Raw genomic sequence first — 22,242 nt, 5'->3', positions numbered from 1 at the left:
CTGGAGATGCAAGAGGAAATTTCCACAGCAGCCTTTCTCAACCAGGTTTCATCCAGAAGTTACTATGGGCTCCTTGGGGGATTTCTGTCTCTAAGATAAGTAACAAATGACACCAATAACCTTTCACCTATCTGTAAAAATGGGCCATTCTTCCCACTGACCACCAAGTGAAGAGATGTTCTTCCTCCTGACCACCAACTGAAGGGGCGTTCTTCCCTCTCACCACCAACTGAAGGGGCGTTCTTCCCTCTCACCACCAACTGAAGGGGCGTTCTTCCCACTGACCACAAACTGAAGGGACGTTCTTCCCTCTGATCACCAACTGAAGAGACGTTCTTCCCACTGACCACCAATTGAAGGGGCATTCTTCCCTCTCACTACCAACTGAAGGGGCGTTCGTCCCACTGACCGCCAACTGAAGGGACGTTCTTCCCACTGACCACCAACTGAAGGGACGTTCTTCCCTCTGACCACCAACTGAAGAGACGTTCTTCCCTCTGACTACCAGTTTAGAGACGTTCTTCCCACTGACCACCAACTGAAGGGACGTTCTTCCCACTGACCACCAATTGAAGAGGCGTTCATCCCACTGACCACCAACTGAAGAGACGTTCTTCCTTCTGACTACCAGTTTTAAGGACGTTCTTCCCACTGACCACCAACTGAAGGGGCGTTCTTCTCACTGACCACCAACTGAAGGGACGTTCTTCCCACTGACCACCAACTAAAGAGACGTTCTTCCTTCTGACTACCAGTTTTAGGGGCGTTCTTCCCACTGACCTCCAACTGAAGAGATGTTCTTCCCACTGACCACCAACTGAAGAGGCGGTCTTCCCACTGACCACCAACGGAAGAGATGTTCTTCCCTCTGACCACCAATTGAAGGGCCACTTTTCCCACTGACCACCAACTGAAGAGGTATTCTTCCCACTGACCAGCAACTGAAGAAGCATTCTTCCCAATGAACACCAACTGAAGGGGCATTCTTCCCAATGAACACCAACGGAAGGGGCATTCTTCCCAATGAACACCAACGGAAGGGGCATTCTTCCCACTGACCACAACTGAAGAAGCATTCTTCCCAATGACCACCAACTGAAGAGACATTCTTCCCTCTGACCACCAACTGAAGAGACGTTCTACCCTCTGACCACCAATTGAAGAGACGTTCTTCCCTCTGACCACCAACTGAAGAGACGTTCTTCCCTCTGACCACCAACTGAAGAAGCATTCTTCCCAACGAACACCAACTGAAGGGGCGTTCTTCCCAATGGCAACCAACTGAAGGGGCGTTCATCCCGCTGACCACCAACTGAAGGGGCGTTCATCCCGCTGACCACCAACTGAAGGGGCATTCATCCCGCTGACCACCAACTGAGGGGGCGTTCATCCCGCTGACCACCAACTGAAGGGTCGTTCATCCCGCTGTCCACCAACTGAAGGGGCGTTCATCCTGCTGACCACCAACTGAAGGGGCATCCGACCAGCAATTGAAGGGTGATGCAAGCAGTGGGCTAGTTTTTGGTAGGAATTATGTAAATACCAAAATTAAAGGACTTGGAGGATGGATGCCAGCCTGGAGGTGTGGGTGTTCCTTGGCAGTCTGCATTTACTTGCTCACTATGATCTATTATCGAAAGAACTTAAAGTGGAACTTTAGTCAGAAAATCAAGTCTTGCTAGATCACTTAAGGCTGCCCTTTTTAGTAGGTATAGCTATATAAAACATTCAAAATAAGTGTCTATACTGCATAAAATCCAATAATACACTGTCCCACCCTGCTCTGCACATGCTCAGTTGTTCTCATTTTTAGAAATTTTAAAGCACTGCTGAATATGTAGAGGTCGATCTGCTGACAGTCTTAAAGCACAATTAAACCCTCCTATCCTTTAGAGCCAAGGAAGTTGCTTCTGTTTGATCTGCAACTGCCATGGTGCTGCACATGTGATCAGTTATGACACCAGCCATTTGATGGTTTGACAGTTTGGTTGAGAACACAAGCAAATATGACAACAATCTTGGCATTCCAGGAATGTAACTTTTTTTTGTTTTGTTTTTTTCTTAACCACTTGCTGTCCAGCCGCTGTATATAAACGGCCAGACAGTGGTAGTCCAGGGGCGGGTTGCCGTTCATAAACCGTGCCCACCATTTTGAACTGGGAGCGCGCAGCACCGCGATCCGGTGTCCACTGTGTCCTCCGCACACAGTGGAACACCAATTGTCGTATGGGACCTCTGTGCGAGGTCACGATCACATGTAAAGTAGTAAGCAAGATGTCACTTTTGACATCATTGCTTACTACGCGTGAAATCTGTGAATGATCACAGAGGTCACATGGTACAAGGCTATTCCCAACAGGCTTGTACCATGTGACAAGCTGTGACATCCCAGCTCACACAGTAGTTCTCAATGGCTGCAAGAATGCAGCCAGAGAGAAGAAGGAGAAATGATTGCATTTACAGCCTTTATGGGTGTAAAAGAAATCAGTGTAAAAAAAAAAAATCTTCCTCACCCCCCCCCACAAGTAGTACAGTGTCACCATGGTGACACTGTACTACTAGGGTGACAGTATGTAGAAAAAAATGTAAAAAATAAATGTTTTCAAATTATAATCTTTGGTTATAAAATAATTTAGGTTATTTTTTTTTTTTTTTTTTTTACTAAAAAGATAACTGAATACATTTTGGCCAAGATTTAAGATAAAATATTTATTTGCAAAATTTTATAAGAAAAAACACTTTTTTTCCAAAATGTTTGGAGTTTTTCATTTATATAGCAAAAAAAAAAAAAAAAAAATCCCAGTGGTGAATAAATACCACCAAAATAAAGCTTTATCTGTCTCAAAAATATGCTAAAAAAAAATCATATGGGTACAGTGTTGCATGACCACGCATTCAAAGTGCGACAGCACTGAAAACTGAAAATTGGCCTGGACAGGAAGGGGGTAAAAGTGTCTGGACTTGAAGTGGTTAAACATTAAAACCAATGGGTTTAGTTCCACTCTATGATTTACTTCTGTTCAGTGGCTCAGGGATTCAGCAAAATGGCAGCCTCCAACAAAAAGAAACAGGAGAAATGCTGGAGGCAATTTACAGCACACTCATTTTGGTAGCATACTTATTAATGTGGAAGGTGTGTTTCTTGCTAAAGAACATTATATTATCAAGTTGTTATGATAAAAGTTCCACTTTAAAGAATTTCTAAAAGCATAAAGTTTTTTTTTACTTTAATGTATTCTCTGCATTAAGGAAAAAACAAAAACACACACCTTTCAAAAACTGCTCCCCCAGGCCCCTCTTAACCACTCCCTGACCGCCTACCACAGTATTACTGAAGAAGAGCAGCTCCTCTGCACCAGATCACGTACATGTGATCATTCACCACAGCACAAGACGATCAGCAGGTCCTTGCTAATGATTTATGGCCTGATGATCGGCTTAGCGAATGACAGTTCAGAGCCCTGTGTTTACATAGAACACAGGGCTCTGAACAGAGAGCAGTGATGTGCCTGTTTTTTCCTCCCTACAAAAGCAGGGAATACATTTTGGCCTACATTTATGAAGAAATTTCACATTTTTTTTTATTGGATATGTTTTATAGCAAAAAGTAAAAAAATATTTTTTCAAAATGTTTTGGTCTTTTTTCATTTAAATACAGCCCTAGCCAAAAGTTTTGAGAATTACACAAATATCAATTTTCACAAATTCTGCTAGATCTTTTTGTCAGATGTTACTATGGAATACTGAAGTATAATTACAAGCATTTCATACGTGTCAAAGGCTTTTATTGACAATTACATTAAGTTTATGCAGAGAGTCCATACTTGCAGTGTTGACCCTTCTTTTTCAAGATCTCTGCAATTTGCCCTGGCATGCTGTCAATCAACTGTTGGGCCACATCCTGACTGATGGCAGCCCATTCTTGCATAATCAATGCTTGGAGTTTGTCAGAATTTGTGGGGTTTTTTTTTTTTGTTCACTTGCCTCTTGAGGAATGATCACAAGTTCTCAACGGGATTAAGGTCTGTGGAATTTCTTGGCCATGGACCCAAAATTTGGATTTTTGTTCCCCAAGCCACTTAGTTATCACTTTTCCCTTATGGCAAGGTGCTCCATCATGCTGAAAAGGCATCGTTGGTCACCAAACTGTTCTTGGATGGTTAAGAGAAGTTGCTCTCAGAGGATTTTTTTGGTACCATTATTTCTTCATGGCTGTGTTCTTAGGCAAAATTGTGAGTGAGCCCACTCCCTTGGCTGAGAAGCAACTTCACACATGAATGGTCTCAGGATGCTTTACTGTTGAGTCTTTCCCTCTCTGTGTGTGCAGATGCACTCACACCTGCTTGCTGCCATTCCTGAGCAAGCTCTGCACTGGTGGTGCCCCGATTCCGCAGCTGAATCAACTTTAGAAGACAGTCCTGGCACTTGCTGGACTTTCCTGGTCACTCTGAAGCCTTCTTCACAACAATTGAACCTCTCTCCTTGATGATCTGATAAATGATTGATTTAGGTGCAATCTTAGTAGCAGCAATATTCTTGTCTGTGAATCCCTTTTTGTGTAAAGCAATGATGACCTGCACTTGCAGGTAAATTAATATTTGTGTCTCAAAACTTTTGGCCAGGGCTGTAATAAAATAAAACAGCAAAAAATAAATATACCACCAAAAGAAAACTCTATTTGTGTGAAAAAAAAAAAGATAAATTTTGTTTGGGTACAGTGTTGCATGACTGCACAATTGCCAGTTACAGTAGCGCAATGCCAAATAGCAAAAAGGTGCCCTGGTCATGAAGGGGGTAAAATATCCCAAAGCTCAAGTGGTAAAGACTTACCTGAGTCTGATCTCAATCTATAGATACACACAGCCCAGCTAGGGATGGAGCCAGAATGTCTGCCTCCATAGCAAGCCATTTGCTATGGGCACAGATGGAGATGAGGAGCAGACAGCATCAGCAGGGGATCCCAGAAGAGAAGGTTTGGGGCCATGCTGTGCAAAAGTGTTTCACAGAGCAGGTAAGTATGACATGTTTGTTATTTAAAAAATAAAAAACCTTTACAATTACTTTAAATCCAAATAAAAAGGGGTGGGCCAGGTACAAGCTTGAGTGCAAATAGCTTAATGATGCTGGATGTCCTCCAGTCAGGAAATCTTTTTGACTTGCTGCAGCTACTAATGAACACGGAGAAGCTCACAGGGTACAGTGAAATCAGAGTAAGCAATTTTTTGGTATGTTAGGCAGGCAATTTGAGTGAATGACTTGCCTTTTCAGAACGTGCATCAACCCACAGCAACAGTAAGAATCCATACAGCATTAAACAAGCTTTGGCAGTAAGCCCAGATCACATATTGATATTGTCACACTTTTATTTATCAGCTTTTTTTTTATATATTTTTTTTTATATAAAATCCAGATGCTCTTAAAAAAACAAAACATTGTGGTAAACCACAATCTATTAATACTTTTATTTTTGTAAACTCAAACTGTACTCTGGTTATAAGAGCATCCTGTGACTCTCCAGCCAGGGCAAAACTGCATTTCCCAATGTCCTACGGTAGCAGTTCCAGCTCAGCTGAGAAGTCAGAGATATCCAGATCCTGGAATTACATCTGAGATCCAGCTCCGAATGGTATACAATATTATCACAATTTTATTGTCTGGCTTATAACACAACCACTATTGCCAGATCAAATATAGAACATAAAAAAACAGCAAATTCAAGCCCAGCCAGTTTTGGCTAACAATTAAGGCACTGGCACTCCAAATTCCTCATCTGCCAAAGATCCACATCACCAGTTGCAGAGGATGGAGCTCATGTTACTTATGTACCCACAGCAAACAACTCCAAAGCTGCAGACAGCACTCTCTGAAGCCAGAGTCTGCAATAGTCCAAGGATACATGATTCCTACATTCTGATCAATACACATTCTTACGTCTTCCCTCGTCAACACTGCACAACTCAGAAGGACAAATTCCAGTACAGTATAACCAGAGCAAATACTTTTGCTCATTTGCACTCTTTTCTAATACACGACACTCAGCGGTGCACTCGTCTCTTGGTGATTTCTTCTTGGATCCTTCTTTTAAGGGCTTCTTTCATCTTGGCTTCCAGCTGGTTCTGAATGGATATCTTTGCTGCAACCTGCTCAGCATCATCATCCTGCAAGAATAATAAAACCAAGTAATACATTGGTTTGTGGAGAAGGTTATGCGCAGAAGAGGTTTTATGTCCTTAGGGTTTTCAATAAAGAAATGATTTCTTAGAAAGTGCTACTAAACCCATGACCCTGCATTCACTATATCTGGTCTCTCACAGTACACACTACATGGAAATGGATTTCTTGTAGTAAATATAAACTGCTAAATACATTTTCTCATCAGTAGTATATAGCAGTCTTGTGATTTCTATCAGTGTCCACATGATCACTGGTTAATCTTGTAGGAGGAGTTTTCATTCTGCTCTGACTGTCCTATGAGGCTGCATAACCCATGACCCTCTCTCTGGACAGTGCTGATTGGCCCTGTGCTGATCATATGCACTCTCCCAAGGAAAACAAAAACCTCTCTAGTAATACACACTAAAGTTAGCATGTGCAGAGTGACTCCTAGAGCTTTGTACTATTAGCAAATGGATTGGGGACAGTAGAAGATGGGGAGGATCAGAGAAGGCAGGATTAAACAGCCTTTTTACACAGAAGATTAACCTCTTAGGTTTCACAGTGATTATAACAAGCATGCTTTACTGCATATACAGATGGGATTTTACTGTTGTAGGTTAAGTAACACTTTAAATAGCAATAAAGGAATGGACCTCAGATCAAGGTAGACTGTAAATGAACCGCAATACTCCCCTAACGTGATAGGAGAAAATTACTCCATAAAAAGCTCTAGTAGTGGGTAATCACACTTAACTGGACTTGTTCTGTAATGTTCAAGAGGTTTCGTAGCTTATCCATGCCACCTCTTTAGTTCTATTGGTGTCAGGAAACTACCCCAACATTTATTAGGTAGCACTGACACCTTGATCCAAATACCACAGAAAGGCAGATGCCATTTCCAAGGACAGGATGGGAGGTGGTATTGTGGACCCACCCTGTTCTAGTTACATAATCCCACCATTGGTTTCCGGAAGGCTTCATAATTGTTAATTCTTTGATTTACATGGCTGAAGGTGTGAATTGTTGACAAAATGCCAGGGTATATCAACCATAGCATTATGACAACTGGCATGTAAAGTGAAGAACATTGATTATCTTGTTACAATGGCACCTGAAAGTGGGTGGGATATATTAGGCAGCAAGTGAACATGTTATCACTGAAGTCGATGTGTTGAAAGCAGAAAAAAATATTTGAGCAACTTTGAAAATTGTAATGGTTAGATGACTGGGTCAGACCATCTTCAAAACTGCAGATCTTGTGGGATGTTCTCCGTCTGCAGTGGTCAGGACCTAACACAAGGGATCCAAGGAAGGAAAACTGGCAAAACTGTGGGAGGCCAAAACTCAGTGATGCAAGCGGGCAGTGAAGGCTTGCCTGTGTAGTCCAATCCAAAAGAAGAGGAATTGTAGCTAAAATGGCTGAAAAAGTTAATGCGTTAAATGGGTCCGATAAAAAGGTGTCAAAACACGCAGTGCATTGCAGTTTGTTGCATATGGGGCTGCATAGCTGCAGACTGGTCAGGGTACCCATGCTGACATGCGTCCACAGCCAAAAGCACCTACAATGGGCATGTGATCATCAGAACAGGACCACAGAGCAATGGAAAAAGGTGGCCTGGTCTGATGAATTCCAGAGTGGTTTAAGGAACAAGACAATGAGTCTGAGGTGTTGACTTGGCCTCCAAATTCTCCAAATCGAACATCTGTGATGTGTGCTGGAAAAATAAGTTCTATCCATGAAGGCCCCCACTTGCAACATACAGGGCCAAAAGGATCTGCTACTGACAGGTTGGTGCTAGATACCACAGCATACCTTCAGAGCTCTAGTGGAGTCCATGCCTCGACGGGTTATGATGGATGGTCGTAATGGTATGACTGATCGGTGCAATGTTGATATGGCACTATATGTGGAAGACACATGGTGTTTACGGTTCCCACTGTTCAGGGATAACTGTTTCAGTCTGGACAGGAGTGGGGGCCTTCAGCACCACCTGTCTTCCACATATAATGTCATTTTAACATTTGTACCTGGGGATGACAATTCACACCTTCCTTCATATACATCAAGGAATGATATTTATAAATTCTTCCCAACACCAAGGATGGGATTATATAACTAGTATGGGGGGGTGTCACAATTTCCACACTTCCCAACCCTCTCCTTCTCTGCCGGTCCATGGTGATTGGCTCAAGGTGTTTTGTTACCTGTAAAAATAAAATCTACTGACACCAACCTCTTCCCTACTGACTCCCACTGCTCTATTCACACCATCCACTGCTCTTCTGACTGACACCAACCTCTGCCTTACTGACACCGTCCACTGCCCTGCTGACTGACTGACATTGGCCATTTTTAAGGTAGGCTAAGTTTGTATTTTTACAGTGACATTTGTTTTATTATATTTTTCTACATTTTCCTTGCTATTTGGTTAGGCCTTGCTAGTTCATTTTCCTAACATGGATTAAAAGAGCGCATTGAACCTGCATCAAGTGGTGCCGATACAGGTAGCCATGGTGCTGATCATATGCCTATACAACTTTATGCATAGGGCTCTTGTATTTGAACTCCCGTTCTACAGTGTTGGGGTCCTGGGGCTCAATCCTGTTTCTTGTTACATCTCAAAACTTTTTGCACCCGCTACAGGGTGTGTTTGCTGCTGTGGTATTTTTTTTATATGTACTTTTTTTCCTTTTGATGTGTGACCTGTTTTGACTGCTAGGAAAAAAAAGAGGAAAATATGGTTTGTAAATAAAGAACGCAAAAAAACAAAAAACAAAAAAACAAAAAACAACACCACAAAACAAAAAATGAGCATTGCAGGTGGGGTGGTGGGGTTAAGAGGAGGCCAGCTCCATGATCACATAATATTCTCTACAGAACTGCGTGTAGTAAAATGTGCATACCTCATACACAATGATAGATGTGACCTCGCCATCGTCTGCCTCAAACTCCAAACAGAAGAGCTGATTTCCAAGCTGCTCAGGGTCCGTACTTGAACTGCTCTCACTAATGTCATCCTCGGCCAAACCTGCACTGGGGTGGGAACTTTCTAAGGAGAGGCACAAGATGAAATCTCAGACAGAAAACCTGCACAATCAAGAAAAACTTTAGCTTAAGAAAAAGTCAAGGTTGCGACTGACAGCTTTAGCAATGCAATACAGACATACATTTTCACTCAAACAGACCTCTGCCCATAGGCAGTTTGATTGCCTTCCAACTGTGGATGCACAGAAATTTTGATGGCCGAAATGTATCAGCCAAAAATAGTGTTATCGGCATTTTGCCGATAATGGCCGCCAAAAACACACAATTTTACGTGCAATTTTACCACGTTTAGGGTGCTATTGTCAAAGGTAAAAAAAACAAAAAACAAAAAGCAACACGTGTGCATTTTTGATGGGTTTTCAATGCATTTCAAGCCTGGTTCACGCCAATGCAGTTTGCGTTTTCTCCATTTTAAATGCACGTTTTTTTTAATGCGTTTTGTTGAAATTTTTTTGGCTAACTTGCTGCTGGGCAGATAAAAAATGCAAATAGCATCCAAAACGCAACACATATGCCTGGTTCACACCAATCCAGTTTGTGTTTTGTCCATTTTGCATGCGTGTTTTTGACGCATTTTATTTCTTTTTGGCCAACTTGTTGCTGGGCATTTTTAAAAAAACTGTCCATTTCGGTTTTTGGCCAAATGCATTCTGAATTTTTAGTTTCAGTTTAAGAATTTTCATTTCGGTGTACCACTACTTCCAACATGTGTCAAAAGCTAGGACTACAAGGGCAATGCTAACCTTTTGCTAGGGAGAGATTTAACTATGTCTATAATTATCTCCTTAGTATCAGATTAGTTTTAGGAATTGCCCACAAGTGATAAAATCTTTCAGAAGCAAGGGATTGCAACCCCATGTGTAACCCTAGCCCATATCTGCAATCTAAATCTGGACAACAGAAAGGTTCTTCTCAGTCAGTCATTCTATATACTAGCTAGGATACATCTTGGAGACAAGGCACCTAGACACTGTTAGCGCTGAATCGGATAATGCCACTGAGCGATCCTAATATATTTAGTCATTTTTTGGGTATTCCTCAGTGTTACTTTAACGGCTTCCCGACTGTCCTATAGCAGAAACACTGCTACAGGGCAGCACGGGTGCGCAAAATCACACACACATACATACACACATATATATATATATATATATATAATGTGTGTATGTATGTGATTTTGCATTTCCGGGTAGGGGGCATGCGCAACTGCCCTACCCGTGCCGCCATTCGCGGCTGTCAATCACTGGGTCCCAGCTGGTGATAACCCGCCAGCACCTGGTGATTTCCGAGGATCTCCGACAGGGAGGAGGACTGTTTTGTTTACTAACAGTTCTCCCTGTCAGCTCGGCACACTGCTTTGGTGTGCAACGACGTAGACGCCATCTTGGTACACCCGGAAATACCCACATATGCAGTACACCCATCTTGTGGTGGAAAACGCTGAAACATATCTTCTTATGTGAGCAGATTCAAGTTTATTACCTCAATAAATCTATGGTTTTACACTATATTAGATTTTCTTGCCTTACTGGGGACGTGCATGGAGAGCTACTGGTCTTAAGAAGCAGGAGTATACAGGGGAGACCTTGCTATTAGAGGAGGAGAGAGTCCCAACACCACTGCTAAGGAGGAATCCATACTTTGGAGCAGCAATACTATAAGGCTCATTGGCCCTGTGGGGCCTGGGCAGGAAGGTGAGGGGGCACCCTAGGCACTGAGGATTGTCACGCATCGGTTGCACACCTGCATGAAGAGTGTTTTCTCATTTTAAGGACACCCATTTGTCTTGTGTCTAATTATGCATGTCACATATCCCTCCAAGGGATTTACGCACCAGTTGAGCACGTGTTGATCCATACAAGGACGATTCTATATTTATGTTATCTGTACATTTAGTGACACATCTGTTTATGAGCTATGTACATGTGATGTCATTTTATAGCGCTGCACTACGTCTATATCTTATACAGTCCAGCACTAGATTTCTACCTCCTGGGCTACAGAAATCGCCCCCCTCTCCCTGTTACAGAAGTACAGGGAGAAGTTTCCCGTGCTAGCTGTCACTTTTTTACAAAGCAGCTCTGCGTGGCTCCACCCATACGGCCGCATTATACAGAGTTCTGTGAAGGAACTACATGTACCGACCATCCTTTGCGAATGTCGGCTTGTAGTTCTCAGTGAACTATCACAGCACTGTTTAGCGCTGTGGTAGTTCATGGAGTCTTCCAGTCATTGTAAAACTGTCTGGCCGTACGAGGTACAAGCACACAGATTATGCTGACAGTCTGCTGGAGTCCTGCAATGCTTTAACCACTTGCCTACTGGGCACTTATACCCCCTTATTTACCAGGCCAATTTTCAGCTTTCAGTGCTGTCGCACTTTGATTGACAATTGCGCGGTCATGCAAGATTGTACCCATATGAAATTTTTATCATTTTTTTCCTCACAAATAGAGCTTTCTTTTGGTGGTATTTAATCGCTGCTGGGCACTTTACTTTTTGTGCTATAAGCAAAAAAATTGCAAACAAATTTGAAAAAAAAAAAAAAAAGTTTCTTTGTTTCTATTATAACATTTTTCAAACAGGTAATTTTTCTCCTTCACTGATGTGCGTTGATGAGGCGGCACTGATGGCCACTGATAGGCGGCACTAATGAGGTGGCACGGATAGGGGGCACTGATAGGCAGCACTAATGAGGTGTCACGGATAGGTGGCACTGATAGGCGACACCGATAATGGGTACTGTTAGACAGCACTGATAGGTGGCACTGACTGACATCACTGCTGGGCACTGACTGGCACAACCGCTGGGCACTGACTGGTGGCACTGACTGGAAGCACTGCTGGGCTGCATTGATGGGCACTGGTGGGTGGCACTGGTGGGCGGCCACAGGTGGGTGGCACTACTGGGCACAGGTAGGTGGCACTTCTGGGCACAGGTAGGTGGCACTGCTGGGTGGCACAGGTGGGTGCACTGCTGGGCACAGGTGGATGGAACTTGTGTGTGGCACTGCTGGGCACCGATCATCAGGGCACTGATGATCAGTGACCCTGATGATCGGTGCCGATCCCCGCTCTGACAACTGCCGGTTTTCGGCAGTACTTTCCTCACGATCTGACAGCGTTTGCATTTCCCGGTGATCAGCGTGTCATTGGACACGGCTGTTCACGTGGTAAAAGGCCGCTGTGATTGGCCTTTTACCACGTCATGTGATCAGCTGTGTCCGTAGGACACAGCGATCACGGAGATCGCCGGGGGCGCGCAGGAGAGCGCGTTCTGGGAGGATGTCATATGACGTCCACCCAGAACTGGCCAGCCGCAGTGCAGCCGTCATTCGGCTGTCTGCAGTCGGCAATTAGTTAAAAAAGAAAAATTAAACACATTTTTTTTGTGTTTTTTTGTTTTGTAAAGTGAACTTATCCTTTATCTCCTGCAGTGTGAACGCAGCCCCACTGCAAGGGATAGTTTTTGAATTTCCTAATGTTCAGCTTCAAAGCAGAACTAAACCCTCCTTTCCTTTCAGCCGAGGAAGCAGCAATCTTAGCCTCTGTTTGATCCTCAACTGCCATGATGCTACACATGTGATCAGCCATTTGATGGTTTGACAGTTTGGTTGAGGAATGTAACTCTTTTTAAAACTGTTAAGTCAGTGGGTTTAGTTCCGCTTTAAGCATTCGAATGCTTAACCACTTTAAGTCCGGACACTTTCACCCCCTTCCTGCCCATGCCAATTTTCAGCTTTAAGCGCGATCACACTTTGAATGACAATTGCGCTGTCATACAATACTGTACCCATACAAATTTTTTAGCATTTTTTTGAGACAGATAAAACTTTATTTTGGTGGTATTTATTCACCACTGGGATTTTTTTTTTTTGCTATATAAATGAAAAAGTCCAAACATTTTGAAAAAAAGTGTTTTTCTTATAAAATTTTGCAAATAATCTCTTTATAAATCTTGGCAAAAATGTATTCAGCTATCTAAAAAAAAAAAACCCAAAATTAGTTTATAACCAAAAATTATAAAAATTAAAAAAAAATTTTTTTACATTTTTATATTATTATTTCTTTTTTTTTTTTTTTTTAAATACTGTCACCCTAGCAGTACAGTGTCACCATAGTGACACTGTACTACTTGTGGGGGGTGATGAAGATTGTTTTCTTTTCATTTACATTGATTGCTTTTACACCCAACCCATAAAAGGCTGTAAAAGCAATCATTTCTCCTTCTCTCTAGCTGCAATCTTCCAGGCATTGAGAAATACTGTGAGAGCTGTGATTGGTCACAGCTTGTCACATGATACAAGGCTGTTGTGAATAGCCTTGTACCATGTGACCTTTGTGATTATTCACAGATTTTACTAGTAGTATGTAATGATGTCAGAAGTGACATCTGCTTACTACTATTCATGTGATCACTGATTGGCCAATCAGTGATCACATGATCGGGACCTCACACAGAGGTCCCAAACAGCGATCAGTTACTGCTGTGTCCGGAGGTGCACAGGCAGGGAAGCGGGAGGATGTTTATAAATGGCCACCCGCTCCTGCACTGCTCCTGTTTGGCCATTTATGTACATGGGCCGGATGGGAAGTGGTTAAAGTGGTAGTAAACCCTTACATATACCCAGTGAAGTGACTGGCCTCCGATAATACACAGAGATGAAACAAATCCTCCTACATAAGTTGTACCGGTTATCTGCAGTCTTCTCTTCTCTGAATCTGTTCAAAGTGCTGAAATTTTAAATCTTGTCTGAGAGTTCAGAAAGCAGAGGGCGGACAGCTGAAATTACACACTGCAGAGCTCAGTGAGGACAGCTGAAAGCTGATTGGAGGGAAAAGACACCCTTTCCACACAGCTCACAGGAACAAAGTTGAGGCTGTCAATCTGCTAGAGGTCCCTCCCTGTCACCATTTTTCTCTCGGTGTCAGGAAAACTGGGGAAAACAAAAAAGGGATTTGTGCTGATATCAGAGGAACAGGGCAGCAGACAGAATTGACACTTAGTTCTCTTAATTGAGACAAGTACACACTATAGAGGAATATGCATTGTTCAGATTTCTATTGAGGTTTACAACCACTTTAAACCTGAAGTTCTTCTTTAGCTAGAAGCATACACCGCCCAAACCTGCTATTGAGTTTGGGGTGTGTGTCTGTGGGTTAAACCACTTGCTGGATTTTCTTTTTTTTTTTTCTTTAGCAAATCAGACTCCTGTGGCATGGTTGCATCTCTATCCCATCTGACAAGGACACAATCATGGTGTCACACTCCAGCAGCTGGACTCCCCAGCTTTTTGTACATTATGGGTACTCTATCAGTGGGGTAGGACAGCAGTGTTTGGCTTCGAAATGGACACGGCAGCTGTGATAAAATGAGAGTTCTGGTGGTGACAGCTCACCACTACAAAGTCATTAACCATACAAACCTGAAATAATAATTTAGGTCTTCACATTATTTGAAAGAAAAAAAAAAAAAAAAAAAAGCACATAGGGAACCTAACTGGCTAACATATAATAATCTGCACATTTAAGGTTACCTCTCTGACGGGGGTGGTAAACCTGCAAGTCCGGTTTCTTGGGGCGTGAAGGCCTTGGGGTATACCTTTTCTTTTGCTTCTCTTTAGCTTGTTTTACTTCCTTGTCATAATCATCTCTAGTCATAAAAGAAAAACAACTTAAACATCAGCATTTAACTAAAAATTAAAGAAGTATTAAACCCTTTTTTTTAAAAAAAAACAAAAAACATTCCCCTTGTAAATGATTTGTTAATTCTATCCCAGCACTTTCCAAGCTACTTTCATGCTGATTGCATATGGACTTATAGGAAGAAGTTAACAGTGGACATTAAAGTCTGAGGATGGGAAAGAGAAAGGAGAAGATGAGGAGGGAGGCGCAGGGCAATGCCTTGCCATTCTAGGCTACAGGGCTGCGTGTTTCTATTAATGCACACAATGTAGGGGGGAGATAAAACTCTAGTCTCTGAAAGCAAAGGTGGTTCCATAGGATGCTGCGAGAGATAGGAGCTACATTGAAACATGAAATCTGGGGTAGCAGTCTTAGCATCTGCTAAAACAGAAACACTGTGAAGGATTAAAAGATAAAGAAGTTTCATACTCAGTAAGTAATTAGGGGTTTATAAACACAAATTATTATAGGCATGTGTTATACCTAGCATAAATTTTCCTGCCACAGAGAAGCTGCACGTGCCCTGTACAGCCTGCCCTACAAGTTAATGTGAGTACTCTTGTAAATGCTGATGCTTTGTATTGCTGCTTACTCATACATGCGTGTCTGACATATTTTCTGAACACAAAACTACCATTTTGGGGAAATACAGTAGACACACATGCATGGGCAAGGGAAAATGCAAAAAAAGCATCGGCATTTACAGGAGTACAGCAGCATTATATTTTATATATATATATCTCATCTTTTCTGACTGTTTTTCACTAGTTTTGCATTTGGCTTGGGTCAGTGTCACTACTGGTAGCATAAGGTGATACCTGGAACCTATAGAGGTTGCACAGGCAGTCCAACTCCTCCAGGACAGCACATCAATACAAGCCATTGCAAGAAGATTTGCTGTGTCTCCCAGCACAGTCTCAAGAGCATGGAGGAGATTCCAGGAGACAGGCAGTTTCTCTAGGTGAGCTGAACAGGGCCATAGAAGATCCTTAACCCACCAGCAGAACCCTACAAAATACACACACTTCCAAATCATTGGATTCAGGTGTTCCAATCACCTCCATGGCCACAGGTGTATAAAATCAAGCACCTAGGCATGCAGACTGCTTCTACACACATTTGTGAAATAATGGGTTGCTCTCAGGAGCTCAGCGAGTTCAAGCATGGTACCGTGATAGGTTGCCACCTGTGCAATAAGTCCATCCGTGACAACTCTTTGCTACTAAATATTCCACGGTCAACTGTTAGTAGTATTATAAAAAAGTGGAAGCAACTGGGAACAACAGCAACTCAGCCATGCAGTGGTAGGCCACGTAACATGACAGAGCGGGGTCAGCGCATGCTGAAGCGCACAGTGCGCAGAAACCACCAACTATCTGCAGAGTCAATAGCTAAAGATTAGCACAACAGTGCGTAGAGAGGTTCATGGAATGGGTTTCCATGACCGAGCAGCTGCATCCAAGCCATTCATCACCAAGTGCAATGCAAAGTGTCAGATGCAGTGGTGTAAAGCACGCCGCCACTGGATTCTAGAGCAGCGGAGACGTGTTCTCTGGACTGACGAATCATGCTTCTCTGTCTGGCAATCCGACGGATGTGTGTGGGTTTGGCGGTTGCCAGAAGAACGGTACTTGCCTGACTGCATTGTGCAAAGTGTAAAGTTTGGTGGGGGGGGGGGGGGGGGGGGGGAGGATTATGGTGTGGGGTTATTTTTCAGGGGTTGGGCTTGGCCCCTTAGTTCCAGTGAAAGGAACTCTTAAGGAGTCAGCATACCAAGACATTGTGGACCATTTTTTGCTCCCAGCTTTGTGGGAACAGTTTGGGGATGGCCCCTTCCTGTTCCAACATGACTGCGCACCAGTGCACAAAGCAATGTCCATAAAGACATGGATGAGTAAGTTTGCGGTGGAGGAACTTGACTGGCCTGCACAGAGTTCTGACCTCAACCCGATAGAACACCTTTGGGATGAATTAGAGCAGAGACTGGAGCCAGGCCTTCTCGTCCAAAATCAGTCCCTGACTGAATGTGCTTCTGGAAGAATGGTCAATCATTCCCATAGACACACTCCTAAACCTTGTGGACAGACTTCCCAGAAGAGTGGAAGCTGTTATAGCTGCAAAGGGTGGACCAACTCAATACTGAACCCTACGGTGTGTGTGTGTGTGTGTGTTTTTATACTTCAAAAATAATCTGTTGATCATGAACAATTCTGGTGAACTAATGATTAAATATAAAGTGAAATCTCTGCACAAACGCTAATGGTGTCCTGACTATGTGGTCAGTTCTCCTTGCTGGAGGTTGCTGGTGACAGGAGGCTGGTTCTCTTTTTGGTGATCTGCCTGCAGGTTAGATGCTGCTACCTGCAGGATGGCTAGTGGCATGACCTGTAACGTGAACCTATGCTACAGGTAAAGTAATGTAAACTGAGGCCGATGGGGAAACCAAGAACTAGATGGCTCCAGATTATATCACCACTGTGACAGATCGCCTCCCAAAATGACTCCACAGTTTAGTGCTGAGTGACATCCTGCCAGGCATCACTATTTAGAGGTGTGAGGGGGTAGTGAATCTATCAGGTATTTTTTGCTGTCTGTCACCTGGCAGGGAGATAAAGTGTCTCTAATTACACGGATCACAAATGTCACCAGAAATGAGAGTGAATTGCCACCAGAACAGGAATAGAAGGGAAATCTTCCACTGGGGACACCCGTTCCTGTCTGGATTTCCCTGACATTGGAAAGAGATCCTCTCACTTCCTGTTGAGTCTACAGAACAGGCAGTGGAGGTAAATCTCCCTAATGAGACACAGATAGCAAAAAAACTATTAGGCCTTGAATGTAACTGTTTTGGGAAGCAGCTAAATCAGCAGGTTTAGTTCCAGTATAAGCTACATTCACATACGGGTCAAAAGAGGGCTAAGGGTCTATGGTTACTGGACACCATGTACTACTGACTTCAGCTGGTTTTAGTTCATCGACTTTAACGATGTTCCCTAGTGGTACTGACAGCCCATCGCCCCTGCTCTTCAACACTGACAGCCCACTTTATAGCACTGACAGCCCATCTCCCCACTCTACGGTACTGACAGCCCACTTTATAGCACTGACAACAGCCTCACTCTACGGCACTGCCAACCCATCACCCCACTCTCTGGCACTGACAGCCCACTTTATAGCACTGACAACTGCCTCACTCTCCGGCACTGACAGCCCATCACCCCACTCTCCGCCACTGACAGCCCACTTTATAGCACTGACACCGCTCACTTCACTCTACAGCACTGATCGCCCATTGCCCCCCCTCTACCGTACTGACAGCCTATCACCCCACTTTATAACACTGACAGCTTATCATTCCACTCTACAGCACTGACAGCCCATCACCCCACTTTGAAACAAGATCAGCCCATTACCGCACTCTATGGCACTGACATCAGTCAGCTGCAATGAATGACTTCTGTCTGCTGCTCTCTCACCGCGCTATCTGGTTTCGGCGGATGTGATGAACGAAGCCATGATTCATATCCAGCCGCCCCCCGGGCCCAGACTTGGCCTGCTGCTCCGCTTCCTCGTCCATGCTACCGCTCTCCCCACCGGCGGCTCTAAGAGTCCACCTTCTGATTCGCTCCGGTATTCCATACCGCTCCCCCTAATTGGCTACGAGGTAGCAAACAGACGTAGCGTTGATTGGTTACGGTCACCAGTCTCACTGGCCATTGGCTAATTGTGCACCAAGCCTTTTGCAGGCAGCCCCCAATCACAATCAAGTATTTGAGTGAAGCCTCGTTCTTGTAGCACGGCCACCAATCAGTAGTTGGATCCCGGTAGAGGGCGGAGGCTTAGCCATAGCGAGGCTCGGTACGCAGTACCGGTGTGGAGAGAAGGATGAGCGCCTACAAGAGGATAAAGCGGGAGGCGGAGGAGCCGGTGGTTACTGGGAGAGGTGAGGGCGGCCTGCAATGCTCGCCTTACCATGGGGGTGATGTATGGAGTCTTATACTCACAGTGCGCCTGTGTGAGGCCCGGATCCCAGATGGCTCCTCGCAGAATAGAATCCTTCATTGCAGGGCCTGAGTGTGGCCTGGAGCAGTGTTCAATGTCTACCCCTGGCCTAAGGCATACAGAGGGCAGAGCTGGGGTATGTGCAGGCCTGCTGGGCCCTTGAGGCCTCCCTCACCCAGGAGGCTTGGCTTTGTCACTCCCTGACCTCCTATTAAAACTCTTCATTGATTGTAGCACTTCCACTCTGGAGGAAGGAGCACAGGGGGGCATTTGGACAGCAGCATTGTCAGGGAGGGGGTTAAAACGATTCTAAAGGTTCTTCTTTCTTTTTTTTTCTGTAAAATAACAAACATGTCTATACTTACCTGCTGTGTGCAGTGGTTGTGCACAGAGCAGCCTGGATCCTCCTCTTCTTGGGTCCCCTTCAGGCTCTCCTGGCCCCTCCCTAGTCAGGTGCCCCCACAGCAAGCAGCTTGCTATGGGGGCACCCACTGCTGTGTGTCCATTTGCACATGGAGCCATTGCTTTGCCCTGCCCCCTCTTTCTCCTCATTGGCTGGCTGGCTGACTGACTGACTGATTAACAGCAGCGGGAGCCACTGGCTCCTACTTGCTGTCTCAGCCAATGAGGAGGCAGAGACCAGGGACAGCTGAGGCTGTTGTTCACATCACTGGATTGTGATGAGGCTCAAGTAAGTATTGAGGGGGCTGGGGGCACTGCTGCACACAGGTTTTTTACCTTCATGCATCGATTCCATGAAGTTAAAAAAACCTTCAGCCTGTACAACCACTTTAAACCCTTCCTGACTGCCCTATAGCAGAAATACTGCTACAGGGTGGCACGGGTGTGCAAAATCACGTGTGTGTGTGTGTGTGTATATATATATATATATATACACGTGATTTTGCTTTTCCGGGTGGGTACATGCCCTACCTGCCATTGCTGGCCGTGGCTTTCAATCACTGGGTCTCGGCCAGTGATTACTGTGGATCTCCGATGGGGAGAAGAACAGTTTTGTTTTCTAACAGTTCTCCTTCCTGTCAGCTCGGGCACACTGCTTTGGTTGGCTATGCACAGCACAGCCATCCAAAGCAGTGTGCTTACAATGAAGCACCACTGACACCGCCCCCTAGTAAAACACACCCAGCACACAGTTAACCCTTGGATCACTCCTCATGTTAACCCCTTCTTGCCCAGTGCCAGTAGTACAGTGCTTTTTCTTTTTTTAGCACTGATTACTGTATTGGGGTCACTGGGGATGTCGGTGACACCAAATCAGTTCCCCCCAGTGTAAGAATGCAGTACCGGTATTAGTCGCTGATTGCCGCCATTACTAGTAAAAAAAAAAAAAGAAAAATCCCAGTCTATATATCACCATTTTTAAACACTATAACTTTCACATAAACCATTTAATTTACATGTATTCAGATTTTTTTTTTTTTTTTTTTAAGCAAAGACATGTAGCAGAATACATTTTGGCCTAAATTTATGATTAAATTTGATTTTTTCTTTTGTCACTGGACATGTTTAATAGCAAAAAGTTAAAAATGTTTTTTTCTCAAAACCGTTGGTCTTTTTTTTTTTTATAGCGCAAAACATAAAAAGCGCACAGGCGATCAAATGCCACCGAAAGAAAGCTCAATTCGGGGGAAAAAAAGGACTTTAATTTCATTTGGGTGCAGCGATGCATGACCGCACAATTGTCAGTTAAAGTAACGCAGTGCCGTAACGCAAAACAATGGCCTGGTCAGGAAGGGGGGTAAATCCTCTGGAGGGCAAGTGGTTAATCGCTTTAGCAATGTATCTGTAGGTTACCAGATTGAAGGGGTTATACTGGGATGATGCCTGTATCATCCAGCTTTTATTTATTTTCATTTATTTTAACTGCAGCCGACAGTGGATTGCAAGGTAAAAGCAATCATAGCAGCTAGTTAGCTACTGGATCACTTTTACGGGCAGCAGAAGGGGTCCCCCTCCTCTCCCACCACCTTCCCAGGCTTTCCATCTCAATGGGGAGCCTGGGACTGAAGCTGGAGTTTCCACTGGCTGACTATAGAGGTGACCTAGCATCGCAATGTCTCCAATCATCTCTATGGTCTACCAAACCAGAAGCGATGAATATTTTGTCACGTCCAGTTTCAGTCTAATGTAAATGAACTGTTACTGGCTTGTGAACTGATCTGATCAAACCCGTCTCAGTTTGAAGCGATGCTTTGAAGGGCAGAGGAGAGATCTGGGGTCTAATAGAACCCAGATCTCTCCATAAGGACCTGTCAGTGCTTCAGCTATCACAAGGGATGTTGTTCAACCCTCGTGATAGCCATAAAAGTGATATAAAAAAATTCAAGAGACGGTGTAAGAATAAAAAAATGTAAATAATAAAAAAACAAACTTAAACCACCCCTGTGCACAAAGGTGAACGCATACATAAGTTGCACACACACATCTGTAAACAGTGTTCTTGCCACACGTGAGGTATCACTGCAAACGTTATAGCAAGAGCAATACATCTAGTGCCAGAGTCTCTGTGAAACTCTAAACTGGTACCCTGTAAAGGTTTTTAAAGTGTCGTCTATAGGGATTTTTAAGCATTGACGGTTGTTCGCCATTCCACAGGTGTGCACAATTTTAAAGCTTAACATGTTTGAAACCTATCTAATAAGTGTAAGATCATCTTTTATATTTTACCAAACAATAGGGTATTATATTTTTTGTGCATTAAAATTCATTAGCCACTTGTCCTCCAGAGGATTTAAACCCCCCCCCCGACCAGGCCATTTTTTGCGTTATGGCGCTGCATTACTTTAACTGACAATTGCGCGGTTATGCAACACTGCACCCAACTGAAATGTATGTCCTGTCCTTTTTCCCACAAAAAGAGCATTTTTTTGGTGGTATTTTATTGCCTTTGCGTTTTTTTTTTTTTTTTTGCACTATAAAAAAAAAACCTACAATTTTGAGGAAAAAAACTTTTTTACTTTTTGCTATTAAACATGTCCAGTAAAAAAAAAATTTAGAAAATGAAATTTCGTGATACATTTAGGCCAAAATGTATTCTGCTACATGTCTTTGCTAAAAAAAAAAAATCTGAATACATGTAAAATAATTGGTTTACGTGAAAGTTATAGTGTTTACAAATGGCAGTATATATTCTGGGATTTCTTTTTTTTTTTTTTTTTTTAATTTTTACTAGTAATGACAGCTATCAGCGACTTATAGCGGGACTGCGGCGGGCATTCTGATACTGGGGGGAACTGACACCCCCAGTGACACCAATACAGTGATCAGTACTAATAAAAAGCACTGACACTATACTAATTGCACTGAGCAGGAAGGGGTTAACGTGGGGCGAT

The 22,242-nt window shown here is 43.6% G+C and overlaps 2 protein-coding genes across 2 annotated transcripts in view; one reads left to right on the top strand and one right to left on the bottom strand.

Moving 5' to 3' along the window:
* Positions 1–5,345: 5,345 nt before the first annotated feature.
* Positions 5,346–18,548, bottom strand: CUNH2orf68 (chromosome unknown C2orf68 homolog). The gene is made up of 4 exons (XM_089681684.1): positions 18,364–18,548; positions 14,740–14,855; positions 9,061–9,206; positions 5,346–6,158 (listed from the first exon to the last, which is right to left on the bottom strand). Exons 1-4 carry the CDS (start codon positions 18,462–18,464, stop codon positions 6,036–6,038), a joined length of 486 nt encoding a protein of 161 aa, XP_089537810.1. The 5' UTR covers positions 18,465–18,548; the 3' UTR covers positions 5,346–6,035.
* A 143-nt stretch (positions 18,549–18,691) lies between these two features.
* USP39 (ubiquitin specific peptidase 39) overlaps positions 18,692–22,242 on the top strand; it is a 30,050-nt gene continuing 26,499 nt past the window's right edge. The window contains exon 1 of the mRNA XM_089681683.1: positions 18,692–18,830. Within this exon, the coding sequence (XP_089537809.1) occupies positions 18,773–18,830 (58 nt within the window). The 5' untranslated portion in view covers positions 18,692–18,772. The remainder of the gene's footprint in view (positions 18,831–22,242) is intronic.

The sequence above is a fragment of the Staurois parvus genome, unplaced genomic scaffold (genome assembly GCF_062004578.1).
Source record: "Staurois parvus isolate SC_StPar_1 unplaced genomic scaffold, SC_StPar_1.0 ptg000276l, whole genome shotgun sequence".
Lineage (NCBI taxonomy): Eukaryota > Metazoa > Chordata > Amphibia > Anura > Ranidae > Staurois > Staurois parvus.
Note: the sequence above shows the minus strand (reverse complement) of the source record. Positions and strands in the feature narration are given on the sequence as shown.

Bases quoted from the DNA above. Each gene is read 5' to 3' on its own strand.
- CUNH2orf68 (XM_089681684.1), bottom strand. From the start codon at position 18,464: ATGGACGAGGAAGCGGAGCAGCAGGCCAAGTCTGGGCCCGGGGGGCGG. The intron at 9,207-14,739 runs GTAACCTTAAAT...GCCTCTCCTTAG, and splicing joins TTACCACCCCCGTCAGAGAG to AAAGTTCCCACCCCAGTGCA. The intron at 6,159-9,060 runs GTATGCACATTT...TTATTCTTGCAG, and splicing joins CATCTATCATTGTGTATGAG to GATGATGATGCTGAGCAGGT.